Source organism: Oryza brachyantha, chromosome 6, assembly GCF_000231095.2.
Source record: "Oryza brachyantha chromosome 6, ObraRS2, whole genome shotgun sequence".
NCBI lineage: Eukaryota > Viridiplantae > Streptophyta > Magnoliopsida > Poales > Poaceae > Oryza > Oryza brachyantha.
This window is the reverse complement of record NC_023168.2, coordinates 14828049-14848851: the sequence shown is the minus strand read 5'-3', so window position 1 is coordinate 14848851 and position 20803 is coordinate 14828049. Positions and strand designations below refer to the sequence as shown.

At 43.1% G+C, this 20803-nt stretch overlaps 2 protein-coding genes across 3 annotated transcripts; one reads left to right on the top strand and one right to left on the bottom strand.

Annotated features, from left to right (window-relative positions):
* Nucleotides 1-920: 920 nt before the first annotated feature.
* On the top strand, nt 921-11449 carry LOC102716141 (protein SHORT ROOT IN SALT MEDIUM 1). The gene is made up of 22 exons (XM_040524826.1): nt 921-1103; nt 1213-1347; nt 2409-2681; nt 2780-2800; nt 2890-2951; nt 3231-3956; nt 4059-4104; nt 4628-4720; nt 4837-4892; nt 5010-5118; nt 5572-5786; nt 5879-5942; nt 6535-6705; nt 6798-6828; nt 6913-7802; nt 7903-7977; nt 8148-8222; nt 8648-9148; nt 9680-9961; nt 10073-10114; nt 10215-10277; nt 11059-11449. Exons 1-22 carry the CDS (start codon nt 1026-1028, stop codon nt 11146-11148), a joined length of 4098 nt encoding a protein of 1365 aa, XP_040380760.1. The 5' UTR covers nt 921-1025; the 3' UTR covers nt 11149-11449.
* Nucleotides 11450-16206: 4757 nt separating this feature from the next.
* On the bottom strand, nt 16207-20519 carry LOC102715865 (homeobox protein knotted-1-like 12). 2 transcript variants are annotated; one of them, XM_006656993.3, is made up of 6 exons: nt 20294-20519; nt 20095-20202; nt 17913-19115; nt 17427-17809; nt 16668-16728; nt 16207-16558 (listed from the first exon to the last, which is right to left on the bottom strand). In XM_006656993.3, the coding sequence occupies exons 3-6, from the start codon at nt 18984-18986 to the stop codon at nt 16409-16411; spliced, it is 1668 nt and encodes a 555-aa protein (XP_006657056.2). In that variant the 5' UTR covers nt 18987-19115; nt 20095-20202; nt 20294-20519; the 3' UTR covers nt 16207-16408. The 2 variants fall into 2 exon arrangements, with proteins under 2 accessions (XP_006657056.2, XP_015693999.2); XM_015838513.2 differs by having other exon boundaries at nt 20095-20187; nt 20294-20319.
* Nucleotides 20520-20803: the final 284 nt, after the last annotated feature.

Genomic DNA, 20803 nt, shown 5'->3' with positions numbered 1-20803 from the left:
AGTCCATCATCAGTCGAATGAATCTATTTCAATATATGGATATGTTACTATTATATTTATAAATGGAGGAAGTAATACACAATATCTGTTAAAATTCCATCGTCCACACTAACTTTACATAAGACAAGAATCCGCAACAAAAACTTACCAAAGAGAGCCTCAATTAAACTGAACAAGGCTCCAAAAATAGGGCGTTATATTCGGCGAGTTGCCAAACTATCGCATTTGGAAAACAACAATTATCAAACTATTGGAGTTGCTCTTACATTAGGCTCCATACTTTGCTAAATGAGGCCCATTTGGGCCATCTCTTTATGGGTTGGGCCGAATTACGGGCAGCAGCGCCTGGTCGACGGACAACGAGAATATGCCAATCCAACGGCGCAGAAGCAGCGGCCCATGTGGACGCCGACTAGCACCGTTTATATTCGGGAAAAATTCCAAAAAAACCCCTTACCACCTCGTATTTCTAAAAATGGTATACGGAAGAATGGAAATAGGGGGTAAATTGTAAATCAAGTGAGCCGTGGGGATATTCCGGATTTGCCCCCTCCCATCTCCGTAAGAAAAAAAACGTAAAATAAAAAGGGACAGCCTCCTGCCTCATAGACCCCCCGGTTCTCTCTCTCGCCAACCCTCGCCGCCGCCGCCGCCGCCGCCGTCGCCCCCTCCCCACCGGCGGAGTCGCTCCTCCACCGGCGGAGCCGCCCACCCACCCGCTCCCCTCTGGAGCCGTGGGGACGCGTCACCGTCTCCTTCTCCTTTCTCTCACCTTCGTCCGCCCCGCAGGTAAACCCTAGCGGCTGGTTAGCTCGCGGTTTTAGCCTTTATTGCTTTTTTTCGTGCGTGTATCCATGGATGGAGTGGATGATCCGAGGTTCTTCACGTGCGTCCCTAATGCGGTCTCTGTGTCTAGGTTTATCCCTAAGGGGTGGGGCGGCGGGCGTGCGGGAATTTTTTTTTTCCTTTTTCGGATTGGGTCCGGTGACCCCGCCGGAAAACCCTAGGCGGGCGGCGCGTCCGCCATGTTTCCGCCGAAGGGGTCCAACCCCTATGGGCAGCAGCAGGCGTACGGAGGAGGGCAGCAATCTTATGGCCAAATCGTAAGTCCCTGAGATGCCCGCTTTATCTGGTGTTCGCGCTTCGTTGCTTGATCCAGATGTGTGCCCCGTTCTCATATATGTGTATGTTGTTTTGACTGGACTTGTGCAGCCTGGAAGCAGTGGTGGGTTTTCGGCCTCGGCCGCAGCGGCTGGTGCTGATGGTAGCCGATTTGGTGCCCGTGTCGGGCAGGGGGCTACTGGGCAGTATGGAGGGCCTTACGCTTCGGTGTACGGCACACAGCAGGTCGTTGGCTATAACTGGAAAACGTTCTTTCTTTTAGATTTCAACTGCATGCTATTTATTGAGCCTCTATTGTTGTTTGCTTCTTGTTAATACTCAGCTCTGTTTGCAAATACTTGACACTATTGCCTTTGACTGTTTTCGCTTTTACCATCAATATTTTTTGAACGGTCAGACTACGATGAATGAAAGTTTTGTACTCATGTATAGAGTGTAGCACGCTTTGATATGGCAGCTTTTTAAGTTTTTTTTTTCAATTTTTTGATAGTATCCTAGTGCCAAGTATTTGCAAATGGAGGAAGCATTATCTTTATAAATACTTTGTGTTTTAATGTTTGTACAGTTAATGTCTGATATGTGTCGATGGGAACTGTATAAGGAAGGAAACTAACAAAGGTTATTAGCTACCAAGAAAGCATATTTGGACTTTAAATATTAAAGCGACTACACTCCTACATGCTATGATGAACTTAATGGATCAACAATGAATCTTCCCAGTGCAGAAAGAGCAATCCAAACCATGAAGATGAGGAATACATTTGGTAGCCTTTTATTTTGTGTATGCGTGCTTTTTGGTGGTGGTGGTGGTGGGGGGGGGGGGTCAAAAGAAAGCCAGTTCCATTAGTTTGAAGCAAAAAATTCCCTCAAATCCAGGAGTTGATGATACCCTTGTTGAACATTTTTTTTACAAAATGGTGGGAGCCATGCCCTATCGGCTACACTGTAAAACATGTGGCACATTTTGAAAGTAAACTTTAGTAAACCTCAAGCTATGATTATTTATGTGAATTGGCTGTATTAACTGACTTGGTGTCTTGGCATATCTGGAAACAGGAACTGGCAAACTGTTCATTCCCTTTTTTTTTTCTTTCAGTTATGTCTTGTTTAGGCCTTCTTTTGTCAAGTTCCCTCATTACGCATTGCATTGCATTGCAATGCTCTTCTGTACTTTCTGTTTTAGCTTTATCATTTGATCTCTCTGATGGTTAACCTGACTTCTCATATTTTTTAGCTGCCTTATTGCATATTGTCCCAAGTGAGCTTTCAACTTGCCCTTTCAACAGGTTGGTGGACTTGGTGGCAAAGGTCCAGCTTCTAGTATTCCCAATCTGCCTGAGCCATCCAAGTTCTCATCTGGATCTGTAGGGTCCAGCATGGCAAGACCAAATGATGACTATATGGCTGTGCGTGGTTATGGACAGAAGATAGACCAGTATGGTAGTGACTATACATTAGAGAGAAGAATGTATGGTGATCACTCAGCTAATCTTGGCAGGAGAGATGGGCTTACTGATTTGGATAGAAGATATCCTGAACATATTTCTGGAGGCCATCAGGTCACCCCCGTCCCCCTCTCGGAGCGCTATTTCATTTGTTTTCATTTTTCCTTTAACAATGCATTCAAATAACCCACTTTTACCTTTATGATCTTCAGATCCATGATCGTATGGAGCAGGTAGATTTATTATCTTTCCTCACAAAACTCTGTTCTTTGCCTGTTTACCTGCTCTGGCTTTCCATAAACTTAATCCTGCTGTTTTTTAGGGTTCATCAATGCGCCATCCACAGCTGTTGAAAGCCCAACTGCAGTCTGGATCTGATATAAGGTATGTTAGCTCTTAGTCGGGCCATATAAATGACTGCAGCAGGTTTCTTATTCATATTATTGTACCTAATTACTCTCAGTTAAAATAGTGCATCAAATGAATGAGCATGTGCTTCTTCCAAATATTTCTGCTCTAGGATTATGTTCAGGATTATGTTCTCCTCGTTAGTTATGATCTTACTCAGTGATAACCTTGGAAAAGTAAATCACTAGTGATCCTTGTCTTTATCACTGCAACAAAACATAGCACATGCACTGAGTAAGTATGCATTTCTGGCAGACAAGCCGATTACTTTGCAGGGAGGTCTGCCCCAATTCATCAAGGATCACAAGATATTGGTGCGTATGGAAGAGTTGAAGCTGATCATCGCAACTTGTCCATTCTTGGGACCGCCCCATATGGAGGACAACAGTCAGCTTCGTTGTTGGGAGGAGCTCCTAGGGCAAACATCGATAGCCTCTCCTATGGACAAGGGTCATCAAGCAGTGGTTATGGGATGGGTCTGCCTCCTGGACGTGACTATGCCTCAGGAAAAGGTCTTCTCCATCCTTCTTCGGATTCTGATTACCGAGATAGCATTTTATCCCGTGTACATCCAGGCATCTCCATGGTTGATGAACGTGCTGTTGATCGGGTTGGCTATCGTCGCGAAATGGATCTAAGAGATGAGGAGCGTCGAAGGGACCTAATACTGGAAAGAGAAAAGGAGCGTGAACGTGAACGAGAACGAGAGCTGCGAGACCTACGAGACCGTGAAAGAGAGCGTGAAAGGGAAAGGGACCGTGAAAGACTAAGAGAACGTGAAAGAGAAAGGGAACTTGAACGTGAAAGAGAACGTCTTCGTGAACGGCGCATGAAGGAGAGGGAGCGGGATAGGAAGCACCCTGCTGATTCAAGGAGGGAGCACACTCCACCTAGAACTCCTGCTGATCGGCGGCGTTCTTCTTCTGTTAGAGCTGACAAGCCTTTGCGGCGACTTTCACCTCGGCGTGATGCTGTGCATAGGTGGACCTCCATGTTTTCCCTGTAGTTTTGTGGATGCAATAGGTTGCTGCTTCGTCTTTCGTGCAGCTTTTTAAACTAATGGTTTCGTTTGTTCTCCTGAAGGCATCGTTCACCCGTTAAAGAAATTAAGAGAGAATATATTTGCAAGGTAATAAGCAGTTGCGTTTGTCAGAGTTGTTGCAGAAGTAATGTTGGTTGCCTACTGTCCTCCTTGATATGCTCTGATCTTGAAGCCCCCATTATTCTTGTCCTTCAAAAGCCAGTTCTTTGTTGTATGTTTGCCAAGTTACACAAATACATTCCTATCTTTGAAACTTTCCTTCTCTGATAGATTCGGGGTTTCAAACTTCCAGTTATTTTATCCATCCTTTCACCTATTCTTTGTCTTGTCTTTCCAGTAGTGAATTTGTTTTCTGGTACCTGAAAGATCTCTGATGCCATATTCTTGTGATGTGGAAAATCATTAGAAACCCTCAGTCAAATCTGAAGATCATTCACAACTTAATCAGTATATGATCAAGATTTTGTGAATGGCTGTCTTCCTTTCTCCATTTCCCATTTATTTGCAGATCGCATCATCACATCCTTTATTTTTGTATGTACACTCATGTGGTGGTTTATTTTGCTGCCTATTATGCTGAATGTCTTGATGCTGATTTGACTTCATACAGGTTTTGCCATTTCGCTTGGTGGATACTGAGAGGGACTATTTATCTTTGACAAAAAGATACCCTAGACTAGCAATTGCTCCAGATTTTTCTAAGGTTGCACTCTGTTGCTGCTTGAAAACTCAAAATCTGAATGTTTGAACCATGGGATTCTGGGCAAATTTTTTCCTCCATCTGTTCTTTGGGCTTATTTGTGACTTATTGCATTGTAGATTGTCTTGAATTGGACTAAAGAAAGCCTAAATCTTTCACTACACACACCAGTGAGGTATACTTTTATTGCGAAGACATAATTAGATATTCTTCTGTATTACAAGCTGCTTGGAGTGCTTCTTACTAGTAATGGTGTATTTTGTTATATGTTGCTGCTACTGCTGTAAAATAGTTTGGAGCATGGCATCCATGAAGTTGATGATAGTACTGATGAAGGAGCAGTGATCAGCTCTGGGAAAACATCAAGCACCAAGATTCCCGAAATCATTTGGAATGCAAAGGTTTTTGTCTTCATCTTTGTGATTATTTGAAATTATGAGTTTTACTAAGTTGTTTTCATCAGCATCTAAATAGAGATTTTGTTGTTTTGGGTGATACATCTCACTATTGTGGTCTACATATGTGGCTAAATATTGCACATTGCTTTTAGGTATGATACTTGTGATAGTAAAAGCTTTCAGACCATTTTCTTGTTACTTGCAATGACATGAAGTTCATAACTCCAACCGCTTACCTACCTTACGTCCTTACCTATCCAAATGCATTGAAGTGCCCCTGTGTTTCCTGGGTCATACTTTTCACTTGTGTATTTCTTTCTATTTTAAGAACCATAGAGTTGACCTGGTAGGCTGGTACTAATGCCATGGTTGAGTAGATCTCATTTGAAAGTGTGATGCTTAAGTTTTGATGCCTTATTTTTTCATGGTCATGACCTACCCACATGAACAAAGCAGGTGCTTTTGATGAGCGGCATGAGCAACAGTGCCTTTGCTGACATAACCTCATTGAGAAGTACAGACGAACGAGTGGTGCACCTGAACAATATCTTAAAATTTGCTGTATTCAAGAGGGATCGTTCACTTTTTGCAATTGGGGGCCCTTGGAATGCAGCAATAGATGGTGGAGACCCTGTGGTTGACTCTTCTTGCTTGATTCAGACTGCTATCAGGTACATTACTACATCTATATTTAATAATGCATAAAGGATCATGGATGAAGTGCATCTTGCAGTTATACTGAAACACACTTCTTCATGTACAGACATGTCAAGGAACTGGTTCAAGTTGACCTCTCTAATTGTAACCAGTGGAATCGTTTTCTTGAGGTACTTAAGTAATTATACCCAGAGCTCTCTACGAAGAATTATTTGTTATTTTATGTTTTAATAGAAAATGACATCCTTTTCTTCAATCTCAGGTAAAATGGATGTTCTGCTCGATAGTAGGATATTTTTTTATACTTTTGCAGTTGTCTAACCATGTTGCAATTTGGCTTTAATTTTTTGTTCAAATGAAATGCTTGTGAACAGATGTGCCAATTCTCTACTACCGCTAAGTGGGGATTGAGAAAATACTACTGATTTGCTAGTTTGGAAAAAGGGGTTAACCTATGGTTGTTCTTAGAAAGCTCTGGAGTACTTGTTTTGAATTGTTACACTTCTTTTAATAACCAGTATTTTTTTTTGCTTTCTAAACTTTTCATCCTGACAATATCAACATGATTGAGGGTTTGAGGAATTGAGCTAATATTCCACCAAAACTAGTATAGCTGTGATATTAAACCCTGTTTGTATCTGATATAGGTAATTCCAGGCATGCAATTAGAGCATTTTTCCCAATAATTAAGTTCTCTCACTTACTCTAGATAACTGGCAAAATATTGAGTCAGAGTTACTAATGTGAAACATATTACTGCAGATCCATTACAACAGGGTTGGCAAAGATGGACTCTTCAGTCACAAAGAAATTACTGTACTTTTTGTGCCAAATCTGTCAGAATGCCTACCTCCAGTGGATTTATGGAAGAACAATTGGATTGCATATAGGAAATCAAGGACGGAAAAGGAGCAGCTGCTTGTGAAGGAGAAGGTTAGTTTGCAGTTGCCATGATTACAAGAGCATACATGTTTTCTTTTGAAGCAGTACTAACAACTCTTAATTTATGTTTCCTTGTGCTGTAGAGCCCAGCTGATGCAATCAAACAGAAGCAAGGTTGGAAATTTTCCACTTGTAATTATATTGCCTGTATCCTTGCCTACTAGCCAAATAAATGAACCAACTTTGTTACAATTTCAGGGGAGCTGAGCCAGAGTAAAAGTACTGAGGTTCATCAAAAAGAGGATGCTGGCCATAGTGCTACTGAAAGTATGAAAGTTGATAGTGATATGGATCAGCAGGGCAAAGATGGAAAGGATAATCTTGCTGAGCCTGATGGACAAAATATTGATAAAGTCGAGGAACATGTTGAGAAGAAGGGTGGGGGTGTTGACCATGGTACTGAGGATAAAAAGCCCATGAAAAAGAAAGTGATTAAAAAGGTTGTGAAAGTAATTCGGAAAAAGCCAACCGGCGAAACTTCAGCTGATAAATCATCTCAGGAAAACAAGAAAACTTTAGCAGAAACTGCTAGTATAGCTGTGGAAGAGCAGGTCCAGCAAAAGAGCGGGGATACTGGAAAAGAGGCTGAGGGCAAGAAACCTGGAAAGAAGAAAGTAATTAGAAGGGTTATTAAGAAAAAGGTTCCTGCTTCAGCTCGTGATTCAACTGCCCCTGCTGAAACAAGTAAGCAAGCTGTGGAGGTTCAGCCAGAGAAGAATGAAGGCTTGAGTGGTGCTGTGATTTCAGAAGCTGAACTTGAAGAAGGTTCAAAAGCTCCTGCTGAAGACATCTCAAAACAGAACAAAGAACAGGAACTGGAGGAAACGGGGAATTCATTGACTGTCGACCAGAAATGCGATGGGGATAAAGCTAAGCAGCAAGAGGTTATGAAACAAAAAGATCTAAAGCAAGATGGGAAAAATGGAAAGAATGATAAGACGAAGGATGATAAAGAGAAAAAGAGTAGAGATCAGAAGACGGATTCGAAACAAAAGTCGCTCACTGACAATAAAGAAAAAAAGAAATCTGATGAACCTCCCAAACATCCAGGATTCATTCTTCAGGCAAAAAGGAGTAAAGACTCTAAAGTATGCCTAATATGCTTTATTTCCCTTTTTTTCACTCATTATTAGTTTGTGTGTTATTAGAAGTTGCTTAGATATTTATTGAAGCAATTCTAATTTGCAGGTCCGTTCAACATCCCTTTCATTGGATGGCCTCCTTGACTATACAGCCAATGATCTGGAGGAGTCAGTATTTGAGGTCCATATTTTACTCTGATTTCTTTAGTTAGCAATTTACTTATTTTGTCATTGTGCTTCATATTTGTTAATTTCTTATTTAGGATCATATCATACTTTGAATAAATTTCTTACTGTTGAGGTGATGCTCATATGGTTTTACTGTAATGCACAATTCCATGTCCTTTTCAGCTTTCTTTGTTTGCTGAGACGTTCAGTGAAATGCTTCAACACAAGATGGGTTGTATTATATTATCATTTCTTGAGGTAAATTTCTTTGAGCTCTGCCTGCACATTGTATCTTAAGCACACAATTGCAAGTTAATTTGTTTAAGTGTGTTCATTTTCCATTTTTCCTTTGACTGGTAATATTGGTTCCCAAATAAGTCTACCTCCGTATACTATTCATATACAAAATTTGCTACCTGAGTATCCTTACAAGCTGTGTGAGAGATGTGAATCATACTCGTCCATGATGCTACATACCAATTATATTGCATTGTAATGGTCCAAATTGTGTCATGAATTTACAACTGAGAGGGCATAGTCTGCTTAGCAGCTATCTATTGTGTTTGTGTTCTTCATTCATAGGTTATGTTGCTGATTCAATTTTGTTGTCCCCAAACATTTCTGGTTTTGGAGCATTCTGAAGAAAATGTCTCTTCTTCCTTGATCTTTTACGCTTTTCACAGAAATTGTATAAGCACTATGTTGTGAAGAGAAATCAACGTAAGCGCCAAAGAGAGGAGGATCTAAAGAAGGAAGACAAGAAAGCATCAGAGAAGCGACTCAAGACAAACGATGAAACCTTAAGTGAAAGTACCCCTAGTAATCAAGGGGAAAGTGTTGAAATGATAAAAGTGGGCAAGGGTACAGGTCATTCAGCTGGCCAAGCCAACAAAGATGTTGATACAGAGATGAGTGGAGATCCCTCAGCAGCTGCCCAGGATGAACCGGCAAAAGAGGGCAAGGAGAAGATGAGTGCAGATCACTCGATAATCCCCGCTAAAAAACTGATTAAAGAGGGTGAGGAAAACATGAACACAGATAATTCAGCAGCTGTACATGATGAGCCTGGAGCTGACGAGGAAATGGAGGACGAAGAGCCTGAATATGAAGAGGATCCTGAAGAAGTAGAAATATATGAAGATGATGAGATGGATGAAGCTACTGCCGAAGAACCTGTAGAACAGGTATTGTCTTCTCTCCGTATTTTTGCGTTCTACATATATTCATATCTGCAATACGTCATGCCACTCATTGGCTTGTGTTTACTTTTTAGACCACTTTCTGATTAATGAATAGCTGGCTCTTTCATTACTGTAGGGATGCTTGTTAATGCAGCATTGTACTGTTCGTCTTCTGTCTTCTGGGAGCCTAATATATGCCTTCATCTTTTTTTTTCAATTATTTATTCTTGAAACATAAGTATATAATTCTACTTTAGGAACATACCCAAACGGTTCCAGTTGAATCAAGTACCGGGCTTTAATGTTTAGTGGCAAACAGGCAATTATTCGTCAAGCTTATCCTAGATTGTTGCATACCTTTGCTCTATCTGGTGCCTGAGTTCACTTTTTGAGAATAACTCTACCATAGTTTTTGCACATCTAGTGATTGCTCATTTGCAATAAGTTTCTCTTGTATGTAAAAGTTGTTTGCCTTGGAACTACCTATGCTTATTCTGTGTTTACTATCTTGCACATCATTTTACTATGCTTCAGAATGAAGATAACGTGAATGATAAAGCCAAGCAAGAAGTAACTACTGAAGAGGATGGAAACAAGAATACAGAGGAGCGTGAGTCAGAAAACAATGCTAATGTGCATGAAAAATCTGCTTCAGAAGAGGATAAACAGTCCCCAGCTGAAAAATCCGCTTCAGGCGAGGGCAAGCAATCTGTATCAGATAAAAGTGAAAAGGCAGTTGGTAAGGAGGCAAAGACAACTAGATCACAAAAGGGAGATTCAGCAAAAGATGAGGTCGTTGATAAGGAGCTGCTGCAGGTAATATTTGCTGCTGGGTCCAATGGGTCCAATAGTTTTAAGTACTAACCATAACTCAACCTTTGTTGTATAGACTATCTGCTAAAGTCTGATCTTTTCCCTGCCTTTTAGGCTTTTAGGTACTTCGACCAAAACAAAGCTGGTTATTTGAAGGTTGGATATATAACCATACCTATAATAAACTTAGATTTTTTTTGAAACAATTCCTTTGTCAGGTGCTCAAAGTTGCATTATTCTTATCTTACAACTGCAGGTGGATGATTTAAGGTGTATACTTCACAACTTGGGGAAGTTTTTATCTAACAGAGATGTGAAGGTCAGATACTTCAACTTATTATTTGGATAGTCTGGAGCTTATTCTTTAGTGTTGTCTGAACTTGGCTGATGTTTGCACTTATTCATTGGTTCCATTGTCGACTCAGGCCATGTTCTTGATTGGGGTTGGGAACCGGCTTGGAAAACATAGCAACGGATTGACATACAATTAATTAATTATTAGTTATAAAAATCTTCAAAATGGTTTGGTATGATTTTCTAAAGCAACCTGGAAAACTTTTGCAAAAAAACATACCGTTTAGCAATTTGGAAAGCGTGTATGTGGAAACGGAACTGATAGAATATAGATTTGGAATAAGAGGCTGCCGAACATGGCCTTAACCATGTTTCCGTAATGCTTTGCCCTACAGTAGTAGAGGTTAATAAGATGAAGATCGAGTACTCTACCAACCTACCAACTGCACTTTAATAGTCGTTTCAACATGTTAATTTTTACTAGCAAAATACCCATGCTTTGATATGGAATTATATTACAAAATGTTATAGGGATTTTTTTATCAATTATACTCATATTACTTGTTGAACTGCTATTTCATAATATTAGGAAATACCATGGGCTATTTTGCAAAAGAACTGTAGAGAGCAATGGGGTGTTAGATTTACTGCCACCACCACTATTGGGCTTCTATGAAGAATTATGAATAAATGTCATTTCTTGAGAAGCGCTCACATCAACCCCTGTTTTGGTGGCATTGATTTGATCAAATTTTTAATTCTTCTCGTTGGTGTATTAACACTGGCACGTTGTTTGCTCTCTGCAGGACTTAGTTCAAATCGCCCTTGTTGAGAGCAATTCTGCGAGGGATAATCGCATTATCTATACAAAGCTTGCGAAGAAAGTTGACCTCTGATCATGTCCGGCCGTTGAGATGGAAACGCAAATTATCCACATAACCTTCTTTGAAGATGAGCTGTGAGGTATCGCCAGCCAGGCGATGTCAATTGAAGTTACTTACCGATAGGCTCTCGTTACAGTCATGATAATTAGTAGCTAGATATCATGGTTAGCTGGATGGGATCTTTCTTTTGTGAAAATGTTTTCACCATAAACATGGCAAACGTTGCTATCCGTTTTGTATCATTGCGTGCGTAGTCGGAAAATTTTCATCTGGTTTAAGCATGCCCAAGGAGGAACGTTTTACACTTGCTTTATGATGATGCATGCTTGCTGGTGCCATGATCTTGTATTTATCAAATCTTGAGACCGTGCGTCATGACTCATGGCGTCAAGATATGCTAGGTTAGTTCTTTGTAAACCTGTAGTGATGCATGTATCTGCACAGGTTAGGGTAGCCCTTTTCTATATAAGAGCACCTCTAACGGTCTTGCCCGAATTTGGCTAAGTTAGAATTGGTGATCGCACTAACTCTCTCTATTGGTCTATCCGAACCGATATTGGGACCAACATATCAGTTTGTTTCAATTCTCTTCCTCCTTTCTCCCTTCACTCTACTATACCCAAATCAGGTACAAGACCTCTTCTATTCCTCCCCTCCATTTCCATATCCAAATCAGGTGTAAAATCTATTTCTTCCCATTTCTCCCCTCTAGTATGTCCAAATGAAGTGCCGTCTTGCAGATGCAAAGAAGCAGAGCCAACCAACCTGCGCATGATCTTAGCCAGCGGCGGTGCAAGGAGGTGCCCACACGAATATTGGACGGTAGTGATGGTCCAACTCTCGGCAGTGGCGGTGCTAGATCTACCAACGACAGGTGTGGAGGCGATTGCATGGCCCATCAGGTAGTCATGCTAATGGGTTGACATCCAATCCAATACCACGCCAACCAGTTCTTAGTGAAGCCAGTCCAGCCAACTCAACTATAGATACCGAAACAAACCAACCCATGACAGGATTTAACCCAAACTAAGTAACTAACCCAATCCATTCTAGTAAAATGGACTTGATCCATTTTAGATCCATGGACAGTGCTCGGCAAGATCGACCGTATTCTTTCTCTATTTCTTCTTCATCACTGGGACAATACTGCCTAGTCACACCACCACCTCCATCCATCTCGAAGGCCACCGCTCGGCGTCGTGTCGTCGCGATGGCCAGGAGGCTAGAGAGGACGAGCGAAGGTGGCACCGGCCGGAGATGGAGGTGCAGGTTGCCCTAGCATCGGTAGTTGCTGGTGCCAACTATCCAGGGACAATATAGGTGAGACAACATCGTTTGCCAATTATATATAGCACATGGAGAGGCAACTCGCGGATGCTGGGTAGGTAGCTCTACAACAATGGCGCGGATAATAGGGAGTCAACAACCACAGGATTTCATGGCCGCCTCCTGACGCGCGAGGAGAAGGCTAACCTTTCTTTCTTGTCCAAACTAATCTCCAAGGATGGGTCGATGGGGGTATCTATGGTGAGATTGGCGGCGATCCTCTCAGGTGTTCCTGATGACAACACCGCAATTTGCGTCAACCATGGAGGCTGGTGATGTGACCACGGCTACTACGGATACCACCATTACTCACTTCAAGATCAAGATGCTTAAGTGCTGGAATCCAATTCGGCCACCCGCTACATTGCTATCTTTAAACGACCGTCATATTTGCATACGGGTTCCGTTTTGGCTCCGGGAGTACTTGATGGAAAGCTATTAGAGCCCTCTTTCCAACTGATGCAGCCTCATATCGGAATTCTATTCCGTTGGGTCGCAATCGCAAAAACAAGATGATGCGTCACCTATATTGTGCCAATGGGCTTGTAACTTTGTCTGGGACCCTGGTCCAATAGGGGCCCAAGTGGGGTGCGCCTCAACCTGGTGGAGCACGACCCTAGAGACCCCTAGACATCCTCCTCCTCCTATAAATAGTTAGTTACCCTTTTAGGGTTAGTCGGGTTTTGTTTAGATCAAAGTATAACGTTGCTACTTTGCCGAGTTAATCCCGTGATCAGTTAGATCGCCGGGTTGCTTGTTACTGAACCCCAACATATCATTTGTATTCAATCCTTATTTGAAATATCAGCTTGCTTTTATCTTGTTCTTGCTTGTTTCTTCGATTTGCTTGCAATAATAAGGTTGATTTGCATCGGCAAGATCAACAACCCAAGGAGAGGTGTATCGATCGCTAAGGTGCAACATAACGTCTTGTACGGTTGTAGTCGATCGTCAACGTTTCTCCCAAATGTATGTGTCTTACATTTCATATGTTTTTATTTTATCTTGAAGTTCAAAAATTTTACATGTTAGACCTTATAATTTGAAATAAGTATTTAATCCAGCCTCAACCGATAGCCTCCTCCTCAATTCTTCTCCCTCTCCTTCATCCCCTTCGGCGGCGGCGGCGGATCCAACGTGGATGGCGCAGTATCTGGGGGTGGCGGAGCTCGAGTGGCAGCGGGTGGAGTCAGGGGTGGCGGCGACCGGGGTGATGCCAGAGCTCAAGGTAGCGGGCAGTGCACGGGGCGGGCGGCGGAGGGCAGAGGGCGGAGCCAAGGACGAGGCACCGGCTTGCCACTCGTACTCGAGGCTACGCATGCTCCCGTGTGAATCTGGAGCTCACGAGTTGCCTCCTTTCTGGGTGGACTGACGAAATTGCGCAGTTTCTCTGTTGGACGCGAGTGATCCAGCAGAATCTCATGATTTTGAGCCACGAAGGACACATGCTGAGCCAGCGCTATTGAGCTACACGACACCTCAGCCCACCGTGAAGACTACTCTAATAAGTGATGTAAAACTTAGCTCATCGCCTTTGCTACATATTGCACGTGCCCATGTTGCATTGACCAATTATATCAAAAGATATTAATGCCATATTAATGCCTTCGATTTTTTTATTTAGTACCATTAACTTACCTAATTATCAATTATTCTGTTATAATTTATTTAGCATAAAATGTACTTTAAGTATAATTTATAATTTTACATATTTCTGCCAAATTTTTAATAAGACAAATGATCAAGGGCGTTAAATTAAAAAGACAAATAGAGGGAGTATTACGGTAGCACCAGGTTCACTCCATAACATATACTACCTCTGTCTCTTTGATGCCATTGACTTTTTTATAAGCGTTTGACTATTCGTTTTATTCAAAAAATTTTATTAAATATGTAAATCTATATATATGCATAACAATATATTCAACAATACACGAAATGATATAAAAATAATTAATAGTTAAGTAAATTTTTTAAATAAAACGAATGGTCAAGTTTATATAAAAAAATCAACGACGTACATGTGTAACACCTACTCACGTAATCACCTAGCTTTTGAGTTTCCATGCCCATACATAGAGTCCTAGCTAGACCCATAACACTCCCAAGAGAGATTTCTCAGTAACACCGACGTCGATTTTGCTCGTACGACTCTAACACGCAGGTTGTCGTCAATCGAGATAATACTATGCATACACACACTGGTACTTGTTGGATTGCTAGCTAACGTGGCAATATCCTAGGAGATGAAAGTGTCCAATTCCATTCTTTGTTTTTTTATTCCTTGTACAACCAGATGAGTCCACATCCATGCACACATGCATGCACGCATGACTCCTGCCATTTCATGTATGTGCGGTCAGCTCAAAGCATATACCATCTTCCATATTTTAATGTGTGATGTGGTTGATTTTTGGGCCATCTGACTATTCATCCTATTAAAACAATTACGTGATTATTATTTATATTTTGATAGATTTATATAATTTTTTTAAATAAGATAAATTGTATAAAAAAATTAATGATAATACATAGAGCAAGGTGGTACTTAGGCGTGGGGCAGCTTGAGCTAGAGCCTCACGCCTGGCCAAAAAATCGTATTAGAAAATTACTATTTTTTAACTAAAATTTATTCAAAAGATTTATATTTCATTGTTAAGTCCTAGACTTAATAAAATTTTGGTTCCGCCCTGACATATGTCAGAGAATATATTTGACAGAGGTTCCATCGATGCAGTATTCCTCCTTCGTCTATTTAATTATTACCAATTGATTAGAGAAAAAGTTACCACATTCACTTCGAAGACTAAAAATTCTCATATTAAAGAAAGAAACAGAACAAAATCAACATTGTTTGATCCATATGGGGTGCAATTTATAACCGTGTAGATTGATAAATAACAGTAGTCGTCATAAATACAAAAGGAACTGAGAGTTTAAACTAATCAATTCATACTACTAAAAATATATCCTATACAAAGTATAATTCTGTATATGAAAACAGAACTAAGAACACTGTCTATCAAATCCAATTCAACTAGTCCCATGAAAAAGTTAGCTACTACTATTACCCAAAACAATGCAAAAGTTAGCTGAAAATAAATCACTGGTTATATTAAAAACGAAAAAAAAATAAAAATATTCCTGGTCGATCTCCAACTTGGATGCAAACGCCAAACTAGGCGCCAAACATTTCATGTGCTGATGATGTTTTCTCGGTTTTCAAAATCCGTGAACCATACACAGGGAAGATGGGGCATGATTGCAACAGGCAAGCAACAGTGCAATGCAAAAAAAAGGGATCCAATCAGCAACAGCAGCATGCTTGTACTTGTGGCCACTTCAAAATCTTTCAAACCCTTTTTCTTCTTTTCGGTTTACCGCCATCTGTGTGACTGCGAATCTGTCATGGTGTTTTCCATCACACTGAACAGCCAAATGTGATGGCTTTTTGACCCTGCTTGGTTCAGGTTCAATCTTCAGAATGTGCACTGGATATCTATCTATCTATCTATCTACATTTTGCAGGCATTGTAACTGCAAGATTCCCCCGACCTTGGTTTTGTCAACTTCATGTGTTCACCCAAAGATGCCTAGTACTCTTTACATGCATGAAACTATTCAGTATTGTTCCACTGGTAAACAAGAACTGTAGCAAAATCTGCAATCTGTGGGACAAATGAAGAGACAGAAGAGGGCAACACACTGTCATCCATTCAGGCACCAGAAATTATATATATATTTATATATAATATATATGCAAGGAACAATGACAAGGTTTCTTAGATTAGGGCCTGATCAGTGTAGCCATAGACATGAGTGATAGATAGACACTAGTGTCTAGTTGCTGGCCCTTGGCTGCAGACCTGATGCAACACAATGCTCATGCAGAAGAAGCTCACAAGGCAAAAGCTCAGATTTTGCACATCTGAAACTTAAAGACTTTCTAAGTGATGACACCACCTTTGTTGCTGAATTGCTCCATTTCTGCTACTCCATCGGTGCTGCCTCCGGAGGTCTTATTCAGCTCCTCGTACATGTCCTCTATCATCGGCTTCCACAGTCGGACGCGGGCGTTTATGAACCAGTTTGAGACCTTGCAATGCAAAAAGGAAAGAAAAAAAAAGCTCAGTATTTCCCTTGGTTTTATTCTTTTTGTGATGTTATGAAAGTAGTTTGATGCTGAGAGAGAAGCTTTTCATTACTTGGCTCCTGCTCAGACCACTTCTTGCTGCCAGCATGTCCTTCTCACTGTCCTTTGGATACCTGAATCAGCAGTGGACATGTTATGAAGCTGTGTGGCTTTGAATCATGACATTTGGCATGTTGATTTTTAAAAGGAAAATGGGTAAAACCCAGCCTCTACATCAGCCAATTTGACAATGGCTGATAATATATATGGTTCATTGGATGAGAACGGATGAAAGGTATAGCTTGTCATTTTTTTCATACACATACGAAAGTACATTCAAGTTAAAAAGAAATTGATGACAGTGAATTTAACTTGTTTGAACTAGTTCCATGTCATCTATCCAATCAACGTGTATTGGTCACAAGCAAACATCTCTAAAGAATCATTTATAATCAGGCCAACATGGTAATTTCTATCCTTTGAAAAGGGCACAAATAGCTTTTTCGTTCCATGCTATATCGAATCAAGTGCTCTCAATATGGTTTTCAAACTTTGATGTAATCATTTTCAGACCAATGAAGCTTCCTTCATCTTTAAAAAAGAAATATCGAATGGATTCGTTATGTCACGGCGATCTTCGCCGCAATGGTTAGTTCTTTCTCATATACTCAATGATCTTTAGTTTGAAACAAAAGAAATTTCTTTTCAAAAAAAGAAAAGAAAAGTTTAGCTTTTTTTTTTATAGGTTGTATGTAAGATGTCACTCTTGTCTAGCTTGAGTAGTTGCATTGCATGATGAGCAAATTAGAGAAGTAATCGTGGTTGAGCTTACGGTCGGAGGAAATTCTCGAACATCCAGGCCTTGAGGACGGCGACGGACTTCTCCGGCAAGCCGCGCTGCGGCCGCCACGACTGCTGGTCGCCGCGCCGGAGCTGCTGCAGCGCCCAGTGCTTCTGGATGAAGGACGACTCCCAGCTCCGCTCCTTCTCCTCCAACGCCGCCGTTGGCCTCTGCTGCTGCTGCGTCGCCGCCGCCATGAGCTGGCCCATCACCCGCCTCCTCACCCTCCGGTACGCCGCCGCCACCGCGCGGCCGGCGAACGGCGCGGACAGCCCGCCGCCGGTGGCGATGGCGGAACCGGAACGCACCATGCTGTTGAACTTCGATGCCGTGCTCTGCATCTCGTCGAGGCATTGGTTGAGCTTCTGGTCCATCTGCACGGCAAGTGGAGGTGAGGTGAGCCGCGAGCTCATCTCCGCCATTGCTTCGCTCTTTTAAGTGTTCGACGAGAAAGGCTAAGCGTGCCAAGGAACTCACCAGCTGGAGTAGCTTCCTCAGGCGCCGCGCCTCCGCCGCCCACCTCGCGCCGGCGTACGGTTGCTCCTCCGGTGGCGTCCTCGCCGAGAGGGCTGAGGAGAGAGCGGGGCTCGCCTCGCCGCCGTCGATGCCGCTGGCAGCGTCGGTGGCGACGTCCTGCAGCAGGCAGGCGACGAACCCGTTGAGCAGCTCCTGCGCAATGTGCGCGAGCCCTGACCGCGACACCACCTGCGAGAAATGCAGAGGTGCTGTCGGGTGCGCCTGGGGATGGTACACCTGCCTTAGCTCGCCGTCGCCGTGAGGAGGGTGGAACAGTGCGGCGCCGCCGGCCGCTTGGTGGTAGCCGAAGCCGCCTCCGCTGCTCACGTGGGTTAGGCCGGAGCAGCTCACCTCCGACGACGCGTTCGCCATGCTGCCTGGGGACGAACGCTTGGCGCCGAGCCTCAGCGACAGCTCGCTCGCCTCCGGCGCCGTCGCGGAGGTAGCGGCGAACGGGTTCGAGAAGCCGACGCCGGCGCCATAGGAGAACCCTGACGGGTAGTACGCATCATGGAACGGCGCAACGCCGTTGCCGGGCCCTCCATAGATCCAGCTGCCACCGCACGGCGCCTCTCTGGCGAGCCTACCCATCCTCGACGGCTGGGCAATGGTGACACCCGACGACGGGCCGTACCCGAACTCCACCGAGCCGGCGTCCGCCGCGGCGGGGATCACCGCCGAGTGCACGGTGCTGCAGCTCTCCGCGGCGGCAGCGGCCGCGGCAGCAGCATGCACCCCGTCCTCCGACATGCTCTCGCCATGCCCACCGCTCCCCAGCCGCAGAGGCACGGCGCACGCCAGCTCGTCGCCGCCACCGGCCGCGGCCGGCGAGGCGACCATCATCATGCCGCCAACCAAGAACTCGCCGTCCACATCGCCGAACCCAAAACCGAACCCGCCATCATGCGCCACGTTCGCGCACAAGAACGGCGCCACCTCTGCACCACCGACCATTCCACCGCCGCCGCCGGTGACGAAGCAGCAGCTCATGGCATCCAGCCCCAGCTGCTGATAGGATGGATTACTACTGGACATTGTCCTCCTCCTCCTCCTCCTCCTCCTCCCACAGGCTGAGGCTAGCTAGCACTAGCAAGCTCCAAGCTTGTCAATGGCTTGTAGCAGCAGCACTAGTAGTAGATAGCTCCTCCTAATCTAAAAAAAGACCTGCAAGCAAGCAAGCAAAGCATGCAGGAGCAGGAGAAGCATCAGCCAAATAATTGGTGACATGAACACTGCTCAGACCCAGAGACAGATTGTTCCTTCCACAGAGATTAAAATATGAGATAAGCAAAGGTAATCTGATCTAGTACTGGGCACTAATCACCTCCCTTTCAGATAAGCAATAATCAGCTGTGCTTATTATGCATAGGCCAAATTAAGCCATAGTAGGAATGAATGAAAAGCTATCCTAGCTATCCTAGCACTACATCACATTCTCCTACATAGGCAAAGAGATATCTAAAGCACACAGTAAAACAGGATATGTTTGATTAATTAATTAATTGATTAATTGCTCCACCAGGAAAGAAATTGCAGCACAAGAAAAGCATCAGAATAAACAAATGGGAGGAAGAAGAAAAAGGAGATGAGGGTCAGTTACAGTAGACATTCTTGTAAGAGATTGTGTGCTTATCCGGTTTGCTCACTTCCACATTCTCAGTACCTAGTGCCAGGCTGCAGCTACCTAGTGTGATTGTAGCAAAGATCAACAGTGCGAGCACTAGAGATCTTCCATTATTCTACTAATTCTGTACTTAATTAAGAAACACAGCTGTGTGCATCATGGTAAATTAATGTTCATGTATCCAGGAAGCTCCAGCAAGAAATCAAATCTTGAGGTTTTGAGGCATTTGCATGCATGAATGGATGATGTCCATGTATGTAGGAGGAAGCTTCAACCACACTCTCAATATCAAGAGGGTCACCAAGAGCATCAAAAAGGGAACAAAATCTTGGTGGATGCAGAGCACATTGTGTTCCAACAATGAGTTTAGCATGGCAATAATAATGAATCAGAATCACGAACAGTTCATACAAGAAAAAGTGTTACCACCACTACTACGAGGCTCTCACGACACGAAACAAGGAAATGATTGCCGGCAAAGAGACATTGGCATGCAGAGAACAAAACTGCAGTACTCACTCTGAACAAAGAGCAGGGGCTTAAGACAGAACTGATGAGTGACAGACAGATATTGCAACTCTGCAAGGAACGAACTCCTGCCTGCACACCAAACTATCTCCAAAGTAGCTACGGAAAATGAATCCATGAGCAAGAAAGAAACAAAGGAAGAAAAACTTAAGCTGCTGAGGCAAGAACTGGAGGAGGAAGAAGAGTGTACCGAAATGGAAAGAGGGGCGTTTCCTAATAAAACGGCAGCAAAGAAGGCGAATGGGTTTCTTCAGTTCAGGCGACTCTTCACCTTCTTAATAATACCCCGGGCGAGCAGCAGGCAGCAACCGGGGTCAGGGGCGCCATGAGAGAGAAGGTGCATTTGCATGCCATGCAGAGAGAGAGAGAAGGGCATCAAGAACAAGGAAGAGAGAAGCAGCCACCCCACTTGGAGAGCAGCTAGGGCCCCTCTGATCTTTGGGCTCTGATCAGGGAGATTTGGGGCGCTCTCATCATCACAGGGCCACCCAGGGCCAAGAACCAGCCTCTGAATGGGTCCCACCTCACCTAGCTTGGTGCACTTGCATTTGCCAGTACATGTTGAAATTTTTTTATTAAATAAATCATTTTAGCAAGTAATTTTATTAAAATTTTTCTAAAACTGAACCTTTTGGCCATGACGTGGCAAGACAACATGTCACACAACAGTGTGGGAAGCCGTTTCGTCATGCCAATATTG